The sequence below is a fragment of the Lithobates pipiens genome, unplaced genomic scaffold (assembly GCF_037356315.1).
Source record: "Lithobates pipiens isolate NorthernLeopardFrog02 unplaced genomic scaffold, aLitPip1_a1.2 Scaffold_16, whole genome shotgun sequence".
NCBI classification, from domain to species: Eukaryota; Metazoa; Chordata; class Amphibia; order Anura; family Ranidae; genus Lithobates; species Lithobates pipiens.
The window spans coordinates 365,694,134-365,711,928 of record NW_027507748.1 but is presented as its reverse complement, the minus strand read 5'-3'; the positions used below and the strand labels follow the sequence as shown (position 1 = coordinate 365,711,928).

General features: G+C 43.4%; 1 protein-coding gene across 22 annotated transcripts in view; it reads right to left on the bottom strand.

Moving 5' to 3' along the window:
* The window catches only part of MACF1 (microtubule actin crosslinking factor 1), a 416,995-nt gene that overhangs the window by 164,149 nt on the left and 235,051 nt on the right, over positions 1–17,795 (bottom strand). For 18 of the 22 annotated variants that reach the window (XM_077482044.1, XM_077482062.1, XM_077482048.1 and 15 more), the window contains 3 exons: positions 13,242–13,457; positions 12,936–13,085; positions 7,534–7,767 (listed from right to left, as the gene is read on the bottom strand). The exons of the other annotated variants lie outside the window; for them this stretch is intronic. In XM_077482044.1, coding sequence (XP_077338170.1) covers positions 7,534–7,767; positions 12,936–13,085; positions 13,242–13,457 — 600 coding nt within the window. The remainder of the gene's footprint in view (positions 1–7,533; positions 7,768–12,935; positions 13,086–13,241; positions 13,458–17,795) is intronic. 22 annotated transcript variants of the gene reach the window in all.

Here is a 17,795-nt window from a genome sequence, read left to right as displayed (position 1 = left end):
CAGTGTCCACTTCACAGTACTGTTCTGAAGGCACGATGAGTGATCATGAGTCATATTATTGCTTAGTTCTCGATCTTAGAGCCAACAGGAGACAGCTGCAGGATGAGACCGATGCTGCAGCATAAAGGGGAGTATGTTTTTTTTTATTTTTTTATATATTTAGACATATATCTATATACAGTATCTCACAAAAGTGAGTACACCCCTCACATTTTTGTAAATAGTTTATTATCTCTTTTTCTCATGTGACAACATTGAAGAAATGACACTTTGCTACAATGTAAAGTAGTGAGGGTACAGCTTGTATAACAGTGTAAATTTGCTGTCCCCTCAAAATAACTCAACACACAGCCATTAATGTCTAAACCGCTGGCAACAAAAGTGAGTACACCCCTAAGTGAAAATGTCCAAATTAGGCCCAATACGTCAATATTTTGTGTAGCCACCATTATTTTCTAGCACTGCCTTAACCCTCTTGGGCATGGAGTTCATCAGAGCTTCACAGGTTGCCACTGGAGTCTCTTGCACTCCTCCAGGATGACATCACGGAGCTGGTGGATGTTGGAGACCTTGTGCTCCTCCACGTTTGAAGATGCCCCACAGATACTCAATAGGGTTTAGGTCTAGAGACATGCTTGGCCAGTCCTTTACCTTTACCCTTATCTTCTTTAGCAAGGCAGAGGTCATCTTGGAAGTCATTATGTTTGGGGTCATTATCATGTTGGAATACTGCACTGCGGCCCAGTCTCCGAAGGAAGGGGATCACGCTCTGCTTCAGTATGTCACAGTATGTTGGCATTCATGGTTTCCTCAATGAACTATAGCTCCCCAGTGCCGATGTTGTGACATATTCAGTCCGGCCATCGAAAATTGTCTGCCAAGGACTGCGCAGGCGCAGCGCTTGTGCAGTATGGAGCAGAAGGAGATTCGGAAAATCTCCAAAGATGAACGCCGCATGCGCCGTGAGTCGAGGTGCAAGCCCCCCATCCAAGTGGACATAGGGCTGCACATATTACAGGGCTGCTCGCCACGCTTCGGACACAGCCTCGCTTTGCTCGCCATGCTTCGGGCACGGCATCGCTTTGCTCGGCTCTTTTTATTCTAACTCTATATCCACTTGGATGGTGGGGCTAGAACCTGGACTCACGGCGCAGGCGCCATTCATCTTCGGCTATTTTCGGAATCTGCTTGTCCTGTATATTGCGCATGCGCAGTACACAGCGGACACTATCCAACAGGACACCGGCAGCACTCATGCAGCCCCAGACCATGACACTCCCACCATCATGCTTGACTGTAGGCATGACACACTTGTCTTTGTGCTCCTCACCTGGTTGCCGTCACACACGCTTGACACCATCTGAATCAAAGAAGTTTATCTTGGTCTCATCAGATCACAGGAATATGGTTCCAGTAATCCATGTCCTTAGTCTGCATGTCTTCAGCAAACTGTTTACGGGCTTTTTCACTTAGGAGTGTACTCACTTTTGTTGCCAGTGGTTTAGACATTAATGGCTGTGTTGAGTAATTTTGAGGGGAAGGCAAATTTACACTGTTATACAAGCTGTTCACTCACTACTTTACATTGTAGCAAAGTGTCATTTCTTCAGTGTTGTCACATGAAAAGATATAATAAAATATTTACAAAAACATGAGGGGTGTACTCACTTTTGTGAGATACTGTATATAGATATATATCTATCTAGAGAATTCCAGGCAAAACTACTCTTAAAAATGCTCTCCCTCCTAACACCTGCTCTTTCCAACTGGTAAAAGAAAGATCTGTATGCGTACATATTTTACTTTCTGTCCGGCCACATGATCCACCTCCCCTCGGCCAGTCAGCAGTGGCTGCAGGGGAGAAGAGAAAGCACTGGCAACGGATTGACCATAGGAGCTTTTGGGTGACGTCACTGCTCCCTGGCATTACCAGCTGTTGTCGAGCACCTTTTCCTCTCCCTTGTAGTCGGTGCTGGCTGACACAGAGGAGATCATGTGACTGGACCAGAGCAATCTGGAAATGGGTAACTATACAGATCCTTCCTATACTGGTTAGTCAGAATAGGTGTTAGGAGGGGGTTAGGAGCACTTTTTTTTTGTATAATCTTTTAGTTTTACAAAAACAAAAGAGAAAAGGCACATACAGTGAGGGGAAAAAAGTATTTGATCCCCTTCTGATTTTGTACGTTTGCCCACTGACAAAGAAACGATCAGTCTATAATTTTAATGGTAGGTTTATTTTAACAGTGAGGCAGAACAAAAATGATTTGCATTTTAATGAGTGAAATAAGTATTTGCCCCCCTATCAATCATGAAAAACAAAGACAGAACATACCATAGCTCAACTTACCAACTGGTCTGCTAACTGACCAAATTAACCTGTCCAACAGTCTGCGTTAAAAACAGGGGTTTAGTTAGCACACATTTGCAAATGCATGCATAAGCTGCAAGGCCTCTTCACGGCACCCTGTGTATGCTTGTAGTCCTAACGCTAATGAATTTAGGTTTATAAGCGTCTCCACAATGGAAGCACATGCATTAAATTCATTAGCGTTAGGACTGCAAGTATACTCAGGGTGCCGTGAAGAGGCCTTGCAGCTTATGCATGCGTTTGCAAATGTGTGCTAACTAAACCCCTGTTTTTAACGCAGACTGTTGGACAGGTTAATTTGGTCAGTTAGCAGACTGGTTGGTAAGTTGAGCTATGGTTTGTTCTGTCTGTTTTTCATGTGTGTGCCCTTCCATGTGATCCTTGCTGTGAAGGCCAGTTATAGGTGGGGGCAGGGACCTTTTGGTTGTTACCCCTATCAATCATCAAGATTTCTGGCTCCCAGGTGTTTTCTATATAGGTAATGAGCTGAGATCAGGGGCACTCTCTTAATTAGAGGTCGACCGATATGGGTTTTTCTCTGGCCGATATTTAGAAATCGCCACGGCCGATGGCTGATATATAATGCCAATTTTTTATTTATTTTTTTCCCCCTTTTTTTCCCCTTCATCTCATAAAATCTAAGTTAGACACCTTTAACATTGGGGCGTTTTCAGACGCTTTTGGGCTAAAAATAGTGTCTGCAATTTGCCTTCAAAACGGCTCCCCTGCAGTCTGTGTGAAAGCCCGAGTGCTTTCACAATGAGGAGATGCGCTGGCAGGACGTTAAAAAAAATCCTGCAAGCAGCATCTTTGGAGCTTTGTAAACCGCTCCTCCACCACTCCTGCCCATTGAAATGAATAGGCACTGCTGCCGAAGCGCATGCAATTTGGCAGCAGCGCTTCACAAGCGCATTTAACTCCTTCCTCGGCCACTAGCTAGGTTATGAGGGCCCCGCTAGCAGCCGAATAGCGCCGCTAAAATGACGGTAAAGCGCCGATTAAACTAGCAGCGTTTTACCGTCCACGCTCCAGCGTGAAAGCAGCCTTCAGCAATAAGTGATACAGAAAATTTCTTACATTTAAACATTAAACAAAACAAACCTCCAATCAGTTCACTTGTATGTATAATTTTGATTAAAAAAAAGCAACTATATTTTAAATACACAAAAACAGGTACTCAACTTTTAGACGAAAAAAAAAAGGGCTAACTTTACTGTTTTTTTTTTTGTTTTTTGTTTTTTTAAATCAGTGTATTTTTTCCAAAAAAATAGTGTTTGAAAGACCCCTACGCAAATACCGCTTCTAATAAAATATTCGCTATTTTATTCCCAAGGGTCTCTGCTAAAAAAATATATATAATTTTTGGGGGTTCTAAGTGATTTTCTAGCAGAAAATACAGGATTTTTACTTGTAAGCAACAAGTGTCAGAAAAGATTTAGTCTTTAAATGGTTAAACTGAGAACTCTACACACAGAGTTCAGTCCATTGAAGAAGAAACATTGTATCTCTTTGATCTTTTCTTGGCAGACTGCCCAGAGAGGAGGAAAGTCTCTTCACTGATAAACTTCAGGCAACTTACATTGACTTCTATTACATTAGTCTTTTGCAAGTCACCCTGAACATATAATCAGCCTTTTTATCAGCACAATCGGCCAATGCCGATTAATTAAAAAATGACAAATATCAGCATCGGATATCGGTCGACCTCTACTCTTAATGGAAATGTTCCTAATCTCAGCTTGTTACTTGTATAAAAGACACCTGTCCACAGAACCAATCTCTCCACCATGGCCAAGACCAAAGAGCTGTCCAAGGATGTCAGGGACAAGAATGTAGACCTACACAAGGCTGGAATGGGCTACAAGACCAATCGCTAAGCAGCTTGGTGAGAGGGCGACGACAGTCGGTGCGATTATTCGCAAAGGGAAGAAACACAAAATAAATGTCAATCTTCCTTGCCCTGGGGCTCCATGATGGATCTCAACTCGTGGAGTTTCAATGATCATTAGGATGGTGATGAATCAGCCCAGACCTACAGGAAAGAATCTTGTCAATGATCTCAAGGCAGCTGGGGCCTTAGTCACCAAGAAAACAATTGGTAACACGTTACGCCGCAAACTACTGAAATCCTGCAGCGCCCTCAAGGCCCCCCTGCTCAAGAAAGCACATGTACAGGCCCGTCTGGAGTTTGCTAATGAACTGGGTGACAGTGTTGTGTTCAGATGAGACCAAAATAAAGATTTTTTACATCAACTCAACTTGCCATGCTTGGAGGAGGAGGAATGCTGCCTAAGACTGGAGGTGAAATCATTATACTTTGGGGGGGGGGGGGGGGGTATTTTTCTACTAAGCGGACAGGACAACTTCACTGCATTAAAGGGATGATGGAAGGGGCCATGCACTGTCAGATCCTGGGCAAGAACCTCCTTCCCTCAGCCAGGGCATTGAAAACGGGTCGTGGATGGGTATTCCAGAATTACAATCACCCAAAACACGCAACCAAGACTACAAAGGAATGGCTCAAGAAGAAGCACATTAAGGTCCTGGAGTGGCCTAGCCAGTCTCCAGATGTTAATCCCATAGAAAATACGTGGAGGGAGCTGAAAGTTCGAGTTACCATACGTCAGCCTCAAAACCTTAATGACTTGGAGAGGATCTGCAAAGAGGATTGGGACAAAATTCCTCCTGAGATGGGTGCAAACTTGGTGGCCAACTACAAGAAATGTCCGACCTCTGTGTTATTGCCAACAAGGGTTTTGCCACCAAGTACTAAGTTATGTTTTGTGAAGGGGTTAAATACTTATTTTACTCATTAAAATGCAAATACATTTTTAACTTTTTTGAAATGTGTTTTTCTGGATTTTTTTTATGTTATTCAGACTCAATGTTAAAATAAACCTACCATTAAAATTTATAATTTCTTTGTCAGTGCCAGTGAGCAAACGTACAAAATCAACATGGGTTCAAATACTTTTTCCCTCACTGTGTTCACATTGTCCTGTTAATAGACAACTGTTGTGTCACAGAATTCATAGAACCTGTCTTCTGAAATTCAGAAGGGGGAGCCAGTACAGGAATTACAGCTTGAACCAACACGGTATCAAAAAAAGAGAGAGGCAGAATTTACAATAGAATAGATTTTTCAAGTAAGCTAAAAATTGTTTGTACTGCTATTGCAATGATGATGTTATAGAATTATATGCGGTGACCATAGATTACATTTAAAGTCTATTCAAGCAGTGTACATAGCGGTCAATGAAGAAAAATAGTTGGGTAACCATTGCATATTTAGGACTACAGCCAGCCATGAGTCTGAATACTCAAAGCTGCACCTCTAGGTATGATTTATTTGCATAGTTAAATTTAGTTTCATAAAGATCACACAGGTATATCATGCATGCTGGACCAATGTAACCATGCAAAAAAAAAAAAAAAGTCTGCAATGCAGCTTCAAATGTACAATAGTGCTTGCTAAAAAGTTTCACACCCAAAACAATCTTATATTGATCAATTCTGTCTCAAAGCAAGCCAATGCTAAACAGGAGCAATGAGACAGTTCTTGCCACAGATTCATCGCAAGGTTACAGCTTGAGTCATAAAAGGTCTCCTTTAGCTGCTCTAAAGTTGAACTGCAACTGAATAAAACCTGACCCTTATCGCTTCTTTCTTTGTCTGCTTAAAATAAAAATATTGCTGGTCTTCAGTAATAAGTCTGTTGCAAAACTTGCAAATCTGTCACAATTGTCCACCCAGGAATTCAGACACAGGGACTATGAATACATTAAGACTTTGCTACCTGACAGGCAGCCTTTAAATTCAACTGTGTCACTAATTTAAACATTTTTTATTATTTACTAGTTCATTATGGGGTTTTTTCACTCATGTCAAACTGCTTACAGTGCCATGAGAGGCAGCATTTCTCAATATGCAATGGGCTGTTGCTATAACAAAGATTAAAAGAGATGTATGGGTTTTTTTTTTTTTTTATTCATAGTAACCCAGGTGGATGCAGCATCAGGCCAATGCTGCATCTGTCCCCCAGCACCTCTAACACTGAGAATACAGCGATCAAACATTGCCAATCGCTCGGTTCTCACAGCTCCTAGAGCAAAGAGCTGCTGACTGAGTCAGCAGCTTTCCGTTCTGCCCCCTCCTCGCTCACTGGAGTGCTGGGCTGTGGACCAGGCGGCAGTGGCCGGCTCAGGCTCTCAGTGGGTCGCTGAGAGGCTGAGCCAGATGCCGGTCCAGGCATGTGGGCGGATCCCAACTCCATAGCTCGGACCGACTGTGAGGTCAGCAGAGAGTGGGCTTCAGCCTGCTCTCTGCTGAAAAAGGGTCACAGGGCTGTACACTTGTGAGCTTTGGCTGTACTTCTCCTTTAAGCAGCTCGTCAGGACCCAAGTATAGTTTATAATGGATACAATTTGAGTGGAGAACTGATCTTGCAAGACTTGATTTTCTTTGAATTTTATTATTAATTTTGGATTGCATCATGTGTATGCATACAATTTTAGGGTGTAAAGGACAATAAAAGGATTGGGTTTGGATAAATGTTCCAGCACTTATTTTTTAATACACACAAACTCTGTTCTCACAAGTGATTTATTGATGATGTGGTCACTCCCACTACACTTTTTGTTAATAACCTCTTGTCGATCTCGGCGGTTTCATAAACAAACTATGCTTTCTACTGGTACTTTCTGTTCAGTTTCAACCCTTTCAATCCCATCAAGCTGATGCAGGCTGGGTAGAGTAGCTGAGCAGTGGAACACTACCGCGGATGCTTAGTTGTATATACGGACATGTCATCTGCTGTGCACACTCAAAAATGTAATGCAAAATGTTCTTATTTTAATAAGAAGTGTTCTCCAATATGGCCTAATGCTCACAGATATTATAATGCAGTGCACATAAAAACTTACTGCAGCAGCCACTGCTGTTTCCCATTCATACAGTAACAACTTCCATGGAGTAGCTAAAATAATATAGATTTGTTTTTTCATTAGGATTAGATCAGGTAGGGAAATGGCTCTGGAGAAGATCTACTGTCACGCAGGGGTAGAAGAAAGCAACAGTTTTCATATCACACACAGCGTGCTTGAGATGCTAATGAACTCGGTAAGCAGTGAGAGCTTTGCAGGATAGGAAATGTACTGTCTGACCTTGACTTCCATGCTGTGCTTCACCAGTCGTTCACGGGATTGCAGAATTTCATTTCTTGCCACCATTGTCTCAGAGAGCTCTCGAAAGGACCTCTGTAGATCATTAAGAAGACGAAGCAATACGCGACTTTGTTGAGGTGTCAAATCTTGGGCTTGCTCAGAGATAAATAACTGAATTTCAAAAGCTATGTTCTCCAGTTCTAGCTTGGTGTCTGCCACAGGCTGCCTCAGGCTCTGTAATATAGACAGATGTACTAATGTTAAGACACTGGATACATTTATCAATAAGTCGTTTGGAAGCACCACCTGTTTCCAAAAGCAGCCATTTTACTTGTATACCTCTCCAATATAGCTATAGAATGGAAAATGCTGGTTGCTATGGGCAGCACACCATTTTTAATTTTTTTTATGTAGTCATTCCCATTTATGCGCTAAAGAGAACAGATATAAAGGGGCACAGGCAGCTATAAAAACTGACAGGTATTTAAATCCCTCTTCACTCTATCCAAGACTAAAGAAAATGTTTTACCTTTAACACTTAAATGCCCTTTAACCCGTAGTGACTTACACTATGATACAAAACAAAGCATGTTTCAAAATTATAAATTTAGTCTTACTATACAACGCGCAAAGCGCTTACCCCAACTTGTTCATGCCCTGACTTAGTTGGGGTAGGCGGAACGCTTTGGTGGGGGTGGGCCAGCCAGATCTCTTGACATTTGACCTCTGCGGGACACGCCTGCTGACCTTTGGGGGAGGTCCCTATTCCAATCCCTGAGTCCTAACCTTGTTCTTCCAGGGAAAACCCTAACCCCCAACCCAAACCCCCAACCCAAACCCCCAACCCAAACCCCCAACCCAAATGAGCAAAAAAGTGCTACAGATGCACATAGTGCTTGTGGTACTGTTAATTGTTAAAGGCACCCAAAAACGAGTAACAATTGCGTGTTTTGTTGCACAACAAATGCACAAGACTCACTGCCTGAAAAAGGTACAGGAGCTTGATTGGCAAGAGTTTTGCGTATAGGGCAGCCCATTCAACTAAATGGGCTGCCCTAAGCTGTAATGCAAAAAATCTGAGAAAGAATGTGAATTGGCATAGAGCACTGATGTCAATAGGGCCTTAAGTAGAATTCCAGCAAAACTACTCTTAAACGCTCCCAACCCTTAGGCGCTAGCCAACTCCTCATTTTTGCAACTTGTCCCAGTGACCCAACGAACCTGAACATCTGAATCTTTTCCTGTCATTTTTCGATTGAGGAGCCCTCTAGTCTTCATATTTTATAAATGGATGTGATGGCAAAATCACGTGCTATTTAACGGTATTAACATCCTTTCTTCTTTTCACTCCTCCTACTCGTGGATATATATATATATATATATATATATATATATATATATATATATATATATATTTGTTTGTAAGGGGGAGGGTGTGTGGGGATAGTGTCAGTGTGTTTTTGTTTTTTTCATATACAATTTTTTTTTATTATTATTATTTATTGCAATTTTTTTTATCAGCCCTGTTGGGGGGGGGGGGGGGGCTATGGTGAGATATCAAGGGTCTTAACAGACTTCTGACATCTCCCATTTGAGACAGGGAAAGGGACTGGGGACAGAGATTCCCCAGTCCCTTTCTCTGCAGCCTCTGCTGCACTGTTAATGAATGGAGAGAAGACAGCGGCTTCTCTCCATTCATTAACTGAGACATCGTAATCACAGGAGGTTACAATGTTTCAGTTATGTAAATGGACAGTGTCAGCGGTCACTGACTCTGTCCATTCTGAAAACGAAGGAGCTGGGTTTACCGGCTTCTACCTCCACTCTACATCCTGAGATACCGAGGGGGAGAAGAGAGGGGGACAGATGCACGGAGGGGGGAGAAGAGAGGGGTACGGAAGCACGGAGGGGGGAGAAGAGAGGGGGACGGAAGCACGGAGGGGGGAGAAGAGAGAGGGACGGCAGCACGGAGGGGGGAGAAGAGAGAGGGACGGCAGCACGGAGGGGGGAGAAGAGAGAGGGACGGCAGCACGGAGGGGGGAGAAGAGAGAGGGACGGCAGCACGGAGGGGGGAGAAGAGAGAGAGACGGCAGCACGGAGGGGGGAGAAGAGAGAGGGACGGCAGCACGGAGGGGGGAGAAGAGAGAGGGACGGCAGCACGGAGGGGGGAGAAGAGAGAGGGACGGCAGCACGGAGGGGGAGAAGAGAGAGGGACAGCAGCACGGAGGGGGAGAAGAGAGGGGGACGGCAGCACGGAGGGGGAGAAGAGAGGGGGACGGCAGCACGGAGGGGGAGAAGAGAGGGGGACGGCAGCACGGAGGGGGAGAAGAGAGGGGGACGGCAGCACGGAGGGGGAGAAGAGAGGGGGACGGCAGCACGGAGGGGGAGAAGAGAAGGGGACGGCAGCATGTGGGGGGAGAAGAGAAGGGGAATGCAGCATGTGGGGGGAGAAGAGAGGGGGGCGGCAGCATGGAGGGGGAGAAGAGAGGGGGACACGGAGCAGGATGAGAGAAGCACCGCGCCTAAAGCCACGGTGGGGATGTGGACCTGCAACTCTTGCTGTGTGACGCATCGACGCCTTGCATGCACGTCGACGTATTTTCATAGTAGACGTAATCGATTACATCGACTCGTCATGGCAGCTCTACTGTGAGGGGGGGGCTAAAGCCCTGCTGTCATACCCACAGCTTGGGCGGCAGTGCGGAGGTTATACTGATTCTGAATAATATGGTATAATTTCAGTGTACTTAAAAGTTGTTTCCCTGTTGCTAGGGAACCTATGGATACCAGTAAGCATGCTTACAGTATGTACGTTTCTCTAAAGTGGTTTGTCTCCTTTTTCTATGTAATTTTCTACCACATGGAGTATAGCACCCCTTTTTTTGCATGCTAGCTTTGTGATTGTACACTTGAAGTTACTGAGATGTACGCACCTGTAATTCACACACTATTTGCATTGTACTTTACAGTGAGGGGGGAAAAAGTATTTGATCCCCTGCTGATTTAGTTTGGTTGCCCACTGACAAACAAAATGATCAGTCTATAATTTTAATAGTAGGGTTTTTTATTTCTTTTGCTTTTTTTTTTTTTTTTTTTTTCTCAACAGTGAGAGACAGAACAACAAAAATATCCAGAAAAACGCATTAAAAAAAACGTTATTCATCAATTTGCATTTTAATGAGTGAAACAAGTATTTGATCCTCTATCAATCAGCAAGATTTCTGGCTCCACTTCTATACAGCTACCAAGCTGAGATTAGGAGCACTATCTCAAGGGGAGTGCTCCTAATCTCATCTTGTTACCCGTATAACAGACACCTGTCCACAGAAGCAATCAATCAGATTTCAAGGCCAAGACCAAAGAGCTGTCCAAGGATGTCAAGGACAAGATTTTAGACCTACATAAGACTGGAATGGGCTACAGGACCATCACCAACAGTTTGGGTGACAACAGATGGTGTGATTATTCGCAAATGGAAGAAATACAAAATAACTGTCAATTTCCCTCAGTCTGGGGCTCCATGCAAGATCTCATCTCGTGGAGTTTCAATGTTCATCAGAACAGTGACAAATCAGTCCAGAACTACACGGGACAATCTTGTCAATGATCTCAAGGCAGCTGAGGCCATACCAAGAAAACATATTGGTAAAACACTATGCTGCCAGCGACTAAAATCCTGCAGCACCGGCAAGGTCCCCCTACTCAAGAAAGCATGTATACAGGCTCATCTGAAGTTTGCTAATGAACATCTGAATGAGTCAGAGGAGAACTGGGTGAAAGTGTTGTGGTCATGAGAGGAGACCAAAATCGAACTCATTGGCATCAACTCAACTCGTCGTGTTTAGAGGAATGCTGCCCCCATGAACACCAGTCCCACCGTCAAACATGGAGAGGGAAACCTTATGCTTTGCGGGTGTTTTCTGCTAGAGGAACAGTACGACTTCACTGCATCAAAAGGGACAATGGACGGGGCCATGTACCATCAAATCTTGAGTGAGAACCTTCTTCCCTCAGCCAGGGCATTGAAAATGGGTCATGGATGGGTATTCCTGCATGATAATGACCCAAAACACATGGCCAAGGCAACAAAGGAGTAGCTCAAAAAGAAACACATTAAAGTAAAGTTCCACCCATTTAAAATTCAGCAGCTACAAAGAGTGTAGCTGCTGACTTTTAATAATCAGACACTCACCTGTCCCACGGTCTAGCAATGCAGGCGCACAAAGCCTCGCTCCTCTCCCCCTTCTCTCTACGGTGCGGCATCCTAACTGTGGGCGCCTGGCTGCGGCTTCACAGAGGGGAGTGCACTGCGAATGGCCGGGCAATCTTCTGGTACCTGACACGTGTCCCAGAAGATTGCAGGAAGGGACAGGGGAGAGGTGAATTTCCTTTAGGCACCGCAGAGCCAGAGGAAGAAGTGGGAGCTTGGTGTCAGGAGTTCCATTTTTGGGTGGAACTCCAGTTTAAGGTCCTGAAGTGGCCTAGCCAGACCTTAATCCCACAAAAAAATATGTGGAGGGAGCCGAAGGTTCGAGCTGCCAAACATCAGCCTCGGAACCTTAATGAGTTGGAGAGGATCTGCATAGAGAAGTGGGACAAAACCCCTCCTGAGATGTGTGCAAACCTGGTAGCCAACTTCAAGAAACGTCTGACCTCTGATTGCCAACAAGGGTTTAGCCTTACCAAGTCACGTTCTGCTAAGGGGTCAAATGCTCATTTCACGCATTAAAATGCAAATCAATTTATAGCTTTTTTTTTAAAATGCTTTTTTCTGGATTTTTGTGTTATTCTGTCTCTCACTGTTAAAATAAATCTACCATTAAAATTATAGACTGATCCTTTCATTGTCAGTGGGCAAACTTACAAAATCAGAAGGGGATCAAATACTCTTTTCCCCCTCACTGTATGTGCCTTTTTTTTCTTTTGTTTTTGTTAAACTAAAATAAAGATTATACAAAAAAAAAGTGCTCCTAACCCCCTCCTAACACCTATTCTAACTAACCAGTATAGGAAGGATCTGTATAATTACCCATTTTCAGATTGCTCTGGTCCAGTCGCATGATCTCCCGTGTCAGCCAGCGCTGACTACAAGGGAGAGGAAAAGGTGCTCGACAACAGCTGGTAATGCCAGGGAGCGGTGACGTCACCCAAAAGCTCCTATGGCCAATCCGTTGCCATCGCTTTCTCTTCTCCCCTGCAGCCACTGCTGACTGGCAGAGGGGAGCTGGATCAAGTGGCCGGACAGAAAGTAAAATATGTACGCATACAGATCTTTCTTTTACCGGTTGGAAAGAGTAGGTGTTAGGAGGGGGAAGAGCATTTTTAAGAGTAGTTTTGCTGGAATTCTACTTTAAACATTGCTGACTATGCTGGAAACATGACACTTGTTTTACAGGAATTACCTCTATACGATCTATCGGACTTTGCAATGTAGATTCTAGTCCTGAATCATTTGTCTCCTCACAATCCAGTGATTCAGAAGTTTCCTTCACCCACTGAAGAAGGGAAATGAGCTTGCTTTCCAGCTCTGTGTGTTGTGCCAAGACTTTCACCTGTGAACAAAATATTTAATCTGGCTTTATCTTGACATTTACTTAAAAACACGCAACTCACAACATCCAGGAACCCAAGCATTTGCACCATAGCAAGTAACCATATAAGTATTTATTTAAAGAAAAACATTTGAGACAGCAAATAACTATACAGACCTTTTCTTGCTCCAGCATGGACTGCAGATGTTTGACACGCGTTTGTGATATATTTTTGATGGAATTAAGAGACTTTTCCAAATTCTTGGCATCTTTCTCTAAAGCTCGAAGAAGCTGTGCTGGAACATGTGGAGGCTGTTCAGCAACAATCTGACTAACAAATTCAAGCTCTTGGGCCACTGGGGACTCCAAATCCTTTAATTCTTGATCAAGCACCTGCAGACAGCAAGGAATGAGCACAATGCGAGTATGAAAAAAAATAATTAACAATATTAAGAGTTTTTGTCAAATTTTATTTTTGAACCACTTGCCCACTGGGCACTTAAACCCCATTCCTAACCAGACCAGCTTTCGGTGTTCGCACACTTTGAATGAGAATTACTCAGTCATGCAACACTGTACCCATATGAAATGTTTGTCATTTTGTTCACACAATTAGACCTTTATTTTGGTGGTATTTAATCACTGCTGGGTTTTTTATTTTTTGCATTATAAATCAAAAAATACTGAAAAGTCTTTGTTTCTGTTAAAATGTAGCAAATTAGTAATTTTCCTTCATACATTTTAGCCAAAATTTACACTGCTACATATCTTTGGTAAAAATAATCAATATTGATGTATATTATTTGGTTGGTGAGAAAGTTAGAGAGTCCACAAGCTATGGTGCCAATCTCTGAAAACTGATCACACCTGAAGTACTGTTGGCCCATCTCATTTCTTGAGACCCTAACAATACAGAAAAGTACAAATACCCCCAAATGATTTCCTGTCTACCCGGCGCTCAGTCACACAGTCCCGCCCCCTGGCCCAGCATTGGACCACTGTTCTGTTTATCATATGAGTTGGATGGGACTGTGAGTGAGTGTGGGGTACACAGAGATCACGGATCCGTATAATCCAGCAGTGGCGAGGCTGCACTGATCGGCAAAGGCAAGGACACTGCAGACTGAAATGATGAGCATATTAGAGGTTGTGGACACTAAACAGGCTGAAACGATGGGCATATTAGGGGCTGCAGATGGGCATTAAGAGGCTGCAATGATGGACATATTAGAGGCTGCAGATGGGCACTGATCAAGCTGCAACGATGGGCACTGATCAGGATACAATTATGGGCACTGGGGAGGCAGCAGATGGGCATTGATCATGCTGCATTGATGGGCATTGGCGAGGCTGCAGATGGGCAGTGATAAGGCTGCATTGATGGGCACTGATCCTTATTTTGCTTCAAATTTATGTTTTTTTCCTGAAACTTCCCTCGTAAAGTTAGGGTGCGTGTTATACGCCGATAAATATGGCATTTTTTTTTTTATTACTATATTTGACCCAGTTTTTCTTTAATAATAATAAAAAAATTAAAAATAAAAAAACCACAGGAGATATTTATTGCCATTTACCATCAAATGAAGGTCCAATTTATCATAAACATGACAAGGTATAATTCAGATGATTGAAAAGGCAAAGGTACAGTAGTTGCAATGATATGTATGGTTTTACTAAGAGCCTTTCACACTGAGGCAGTTTTCACGTGTTTTAGCACTAGAAATAGCACCTGTAAAAATGCACGCAAACTGCCTCAAATGCCGCCTGAATGTGAATGCCTAATGTGAAAGCCTGAGTGCTATCACACAGGGACAGTGCACTTGTGGGACATTAGAAAAAGTCATGCAAGCAGCATCTTTGGGGCGGTTTGGGAGCACTGTATACAGCGCTCCCAAAACGCCCATACCCATTGCAATCAATGGGCAGCATTTTGGAATCGCCTGAAAAGCGCTTCTGGAGTGCAACACAGGCATTTTAACCCCTTCTTTGGGGTTAAAAGTGCCCCTCTAGTGGCCAAAAAGCACTGCTTAAACAGCGGTAACGCACGGGCGGCCCCAGTGTGAAAGGGCTCAAACACATGCCAAAGATTCAAAATTGGTTTCAAGTATTAAGGTTTGTCCCTTTTGAGAGCAATAAAGTTCATAAAAAGGACAGTGTAAAAAAGAAAAAAATTCAATAAAAATAATTTTTTCACATTTTTTTTTAAAGCAACCCCATCCCCCTGTGCTTCGAATGCATGTGTAGCTCCACAAACACATGTACTTGACAATCACACATCTGCAGCGAATGTCAGAGTGAGAACAATGATAATGGCATCAGACTTCATGTGTAAGGCCTCCTGCATATGATACTCCCGTTTGAGCATCTACTTATCCAGAAGTTTTTTTTTTGTATGTACCTGCATGTATTTTTACATTTGTATAAGTTCACACAATCCTGCGTGCATTTTCGTGCAAACTTATGCTCGTGTTCTTGTTCTGCAGTATATAAATGGGCATATGCGCACATTTGTGTGCAATCGCACATATTTGCATGCATGTGGCATAAATTACTGACCAAAAATGCAGATTTTTCTATTTTTTTTAAGTGAAGAATGCACGACGCTTGTTTACACACCTGTGTGCAATGACACATTACAATTAATGGGCTGCATTTTAGCTCAGTAAAAGCAGGTGCTAAAGTAACATGTTACACCCTGAATATGGGTATAACTTGTTACAAATGGTGAACTTATTGTTTAGTGCAGAGAATGCTGGCACATAATTGTGAAGTGGAAGGAAAAATGATAAAATGGTTTTAATTTTTTTTACAAACAAATGTAAAAAATGGAAAATTGTATACTCACCTTTCCGTAATTTTCCTTTCCTGACGCATCTTCATGGCAGCACACACTGGGTTGTGACTCCGCCCCCACAACCTGACAGGATTAGATTAACTATAAATTTGAAGGGGAGACACCCTGCTGCATTCTCTGTAAATATCATCACAAAAGAAACAGGGAGGGCAACTGTGTGCTGCCATGAAGATGCGTCAGGAAAGGAAAATTACGGAAAGGTGAGTATACAATTTTCCATTTTCCTGACGCCTTCATGGCAGCACACACTGGGTAATAACTCGCCAGTTGGGTGGGTGCAAGTAAATAATATTTATTTCTTATAATGCTGAAGAATTGGCTCTAATGACGGATCTGCCGAAGTCGGCCATGGATAAATGAGCAGAATCCACCTTGTAGTGGGAAATAAAGGTATTCCTGGAGGACCACGTTGCTGCCCTGCATATTGTCTCTGGTGAGACCCTGCAATACGCTGCCCAAGAGGTAGCCACTGCCCTAGTTGAATGAGCCCTGATGTCTTCAAGAATCGCCGTATGCTGGGTGGAGTAAGCTTTTTTTTTTTTTTGCAAATATCTGTTTTATTGGTTTTATATCACATGAATACAGAAACAGAAAATAGAGGATAGACCCACAAATCCCGGTCCCAAGAGGTCAGATACAGAAACGTACATACAGAAAAAAAAAAAAAAAGGTAACTTCTACAAGCGAACACAGGACACCCTCTCTACCAGCTATAACACATTGGCATGTGAGTAATATTGTCCATAGTACAGTTCTCTTACGCCAGGCTCTCATATTGTCCACGCCCCTCTGACACGCAGATCCTAGAAGGTCGGCGATCCGTGGGCCTCACCGAAGAGGAAAGAGTAAAGACTGAGAAGAGAGTGAAGATGGGAAAGAGAGGAGAAGGGGAGAAAAGGCAGAAGAGGGAGGAGAGGGGGTGGGTGGAGACGGGATAGGAAAGATAAGTGGGGAAAAATCGGGTCAAGGGAGGGAGGGGGGGGGGGGGGGAAGGGGGATGGGAAACAATTCTGGACATGGCCCCTGAAACAGCCAGGTTCACAGAACCAGAGCTTATCCAATCCTAACATTAACTAGTTTGACCCAAACCAAGGAGGGTTTTGCCCTCTTCTGAATATTTAAAAATATTCCAGTGGGTCCATGTTTTCTGATACACCTCGTTTTTGTTATTCGCGGTCATTATCAGATCTTCCATTCTATTAATTTCTTCTACTTTTTCAGCCAGAGTGTTATAGTAGGGGGGTTTTGCTGTTTCCAGAGTAAGGGAATACAGGACTTGGCAGCATTCACCAGATGACGTAGGACAGCTTTTTTGTACGTTTTGACAGACATGGTAGAGACATGCAACAGAAAGAAAGCGGGATCCTCCGGGATTATGAAATCCGTAAACTTTTGAGAGATCGAGCGGACTGTCGTCCAGAAGGAGGTTAATTTGGAACATGACCAGAAAATGTGTAGGATCGTACCCTTGCTCGTCCCACACCTCCAGCATCTATCCGATGCCTCGGGGAAGATAGTTTGGAGTCTGCTGGGTGTCAGATACCATCTCGTCAAAATCTTATAGTTATTTTCCTGTGTTTTGGTGCAGATTGAGGATTTAAAGGACAAGTGGATCATATTCTGTATTTGTGTTGCCGTGAACTTACACTGCAGATCAGTTTCCCATTGTCTGATGCTGGGTAACAAAGGCTGGGTAGGGGGGGTGTTCAGCAGATTGTATGTCTTGGACAGCGTATGTGGGAGGGGTTCCACCTCTGAACATAACTCTTCAAAAGTCGTAAGTTGCCTAGCATATGCTTGCGGGTCCCTCAAGGTTTGAAGGAAATGGTGTAGTTGTACTGCCGGCCAGAAGGTAAGTCTATAAAGGCCTAAGGGGT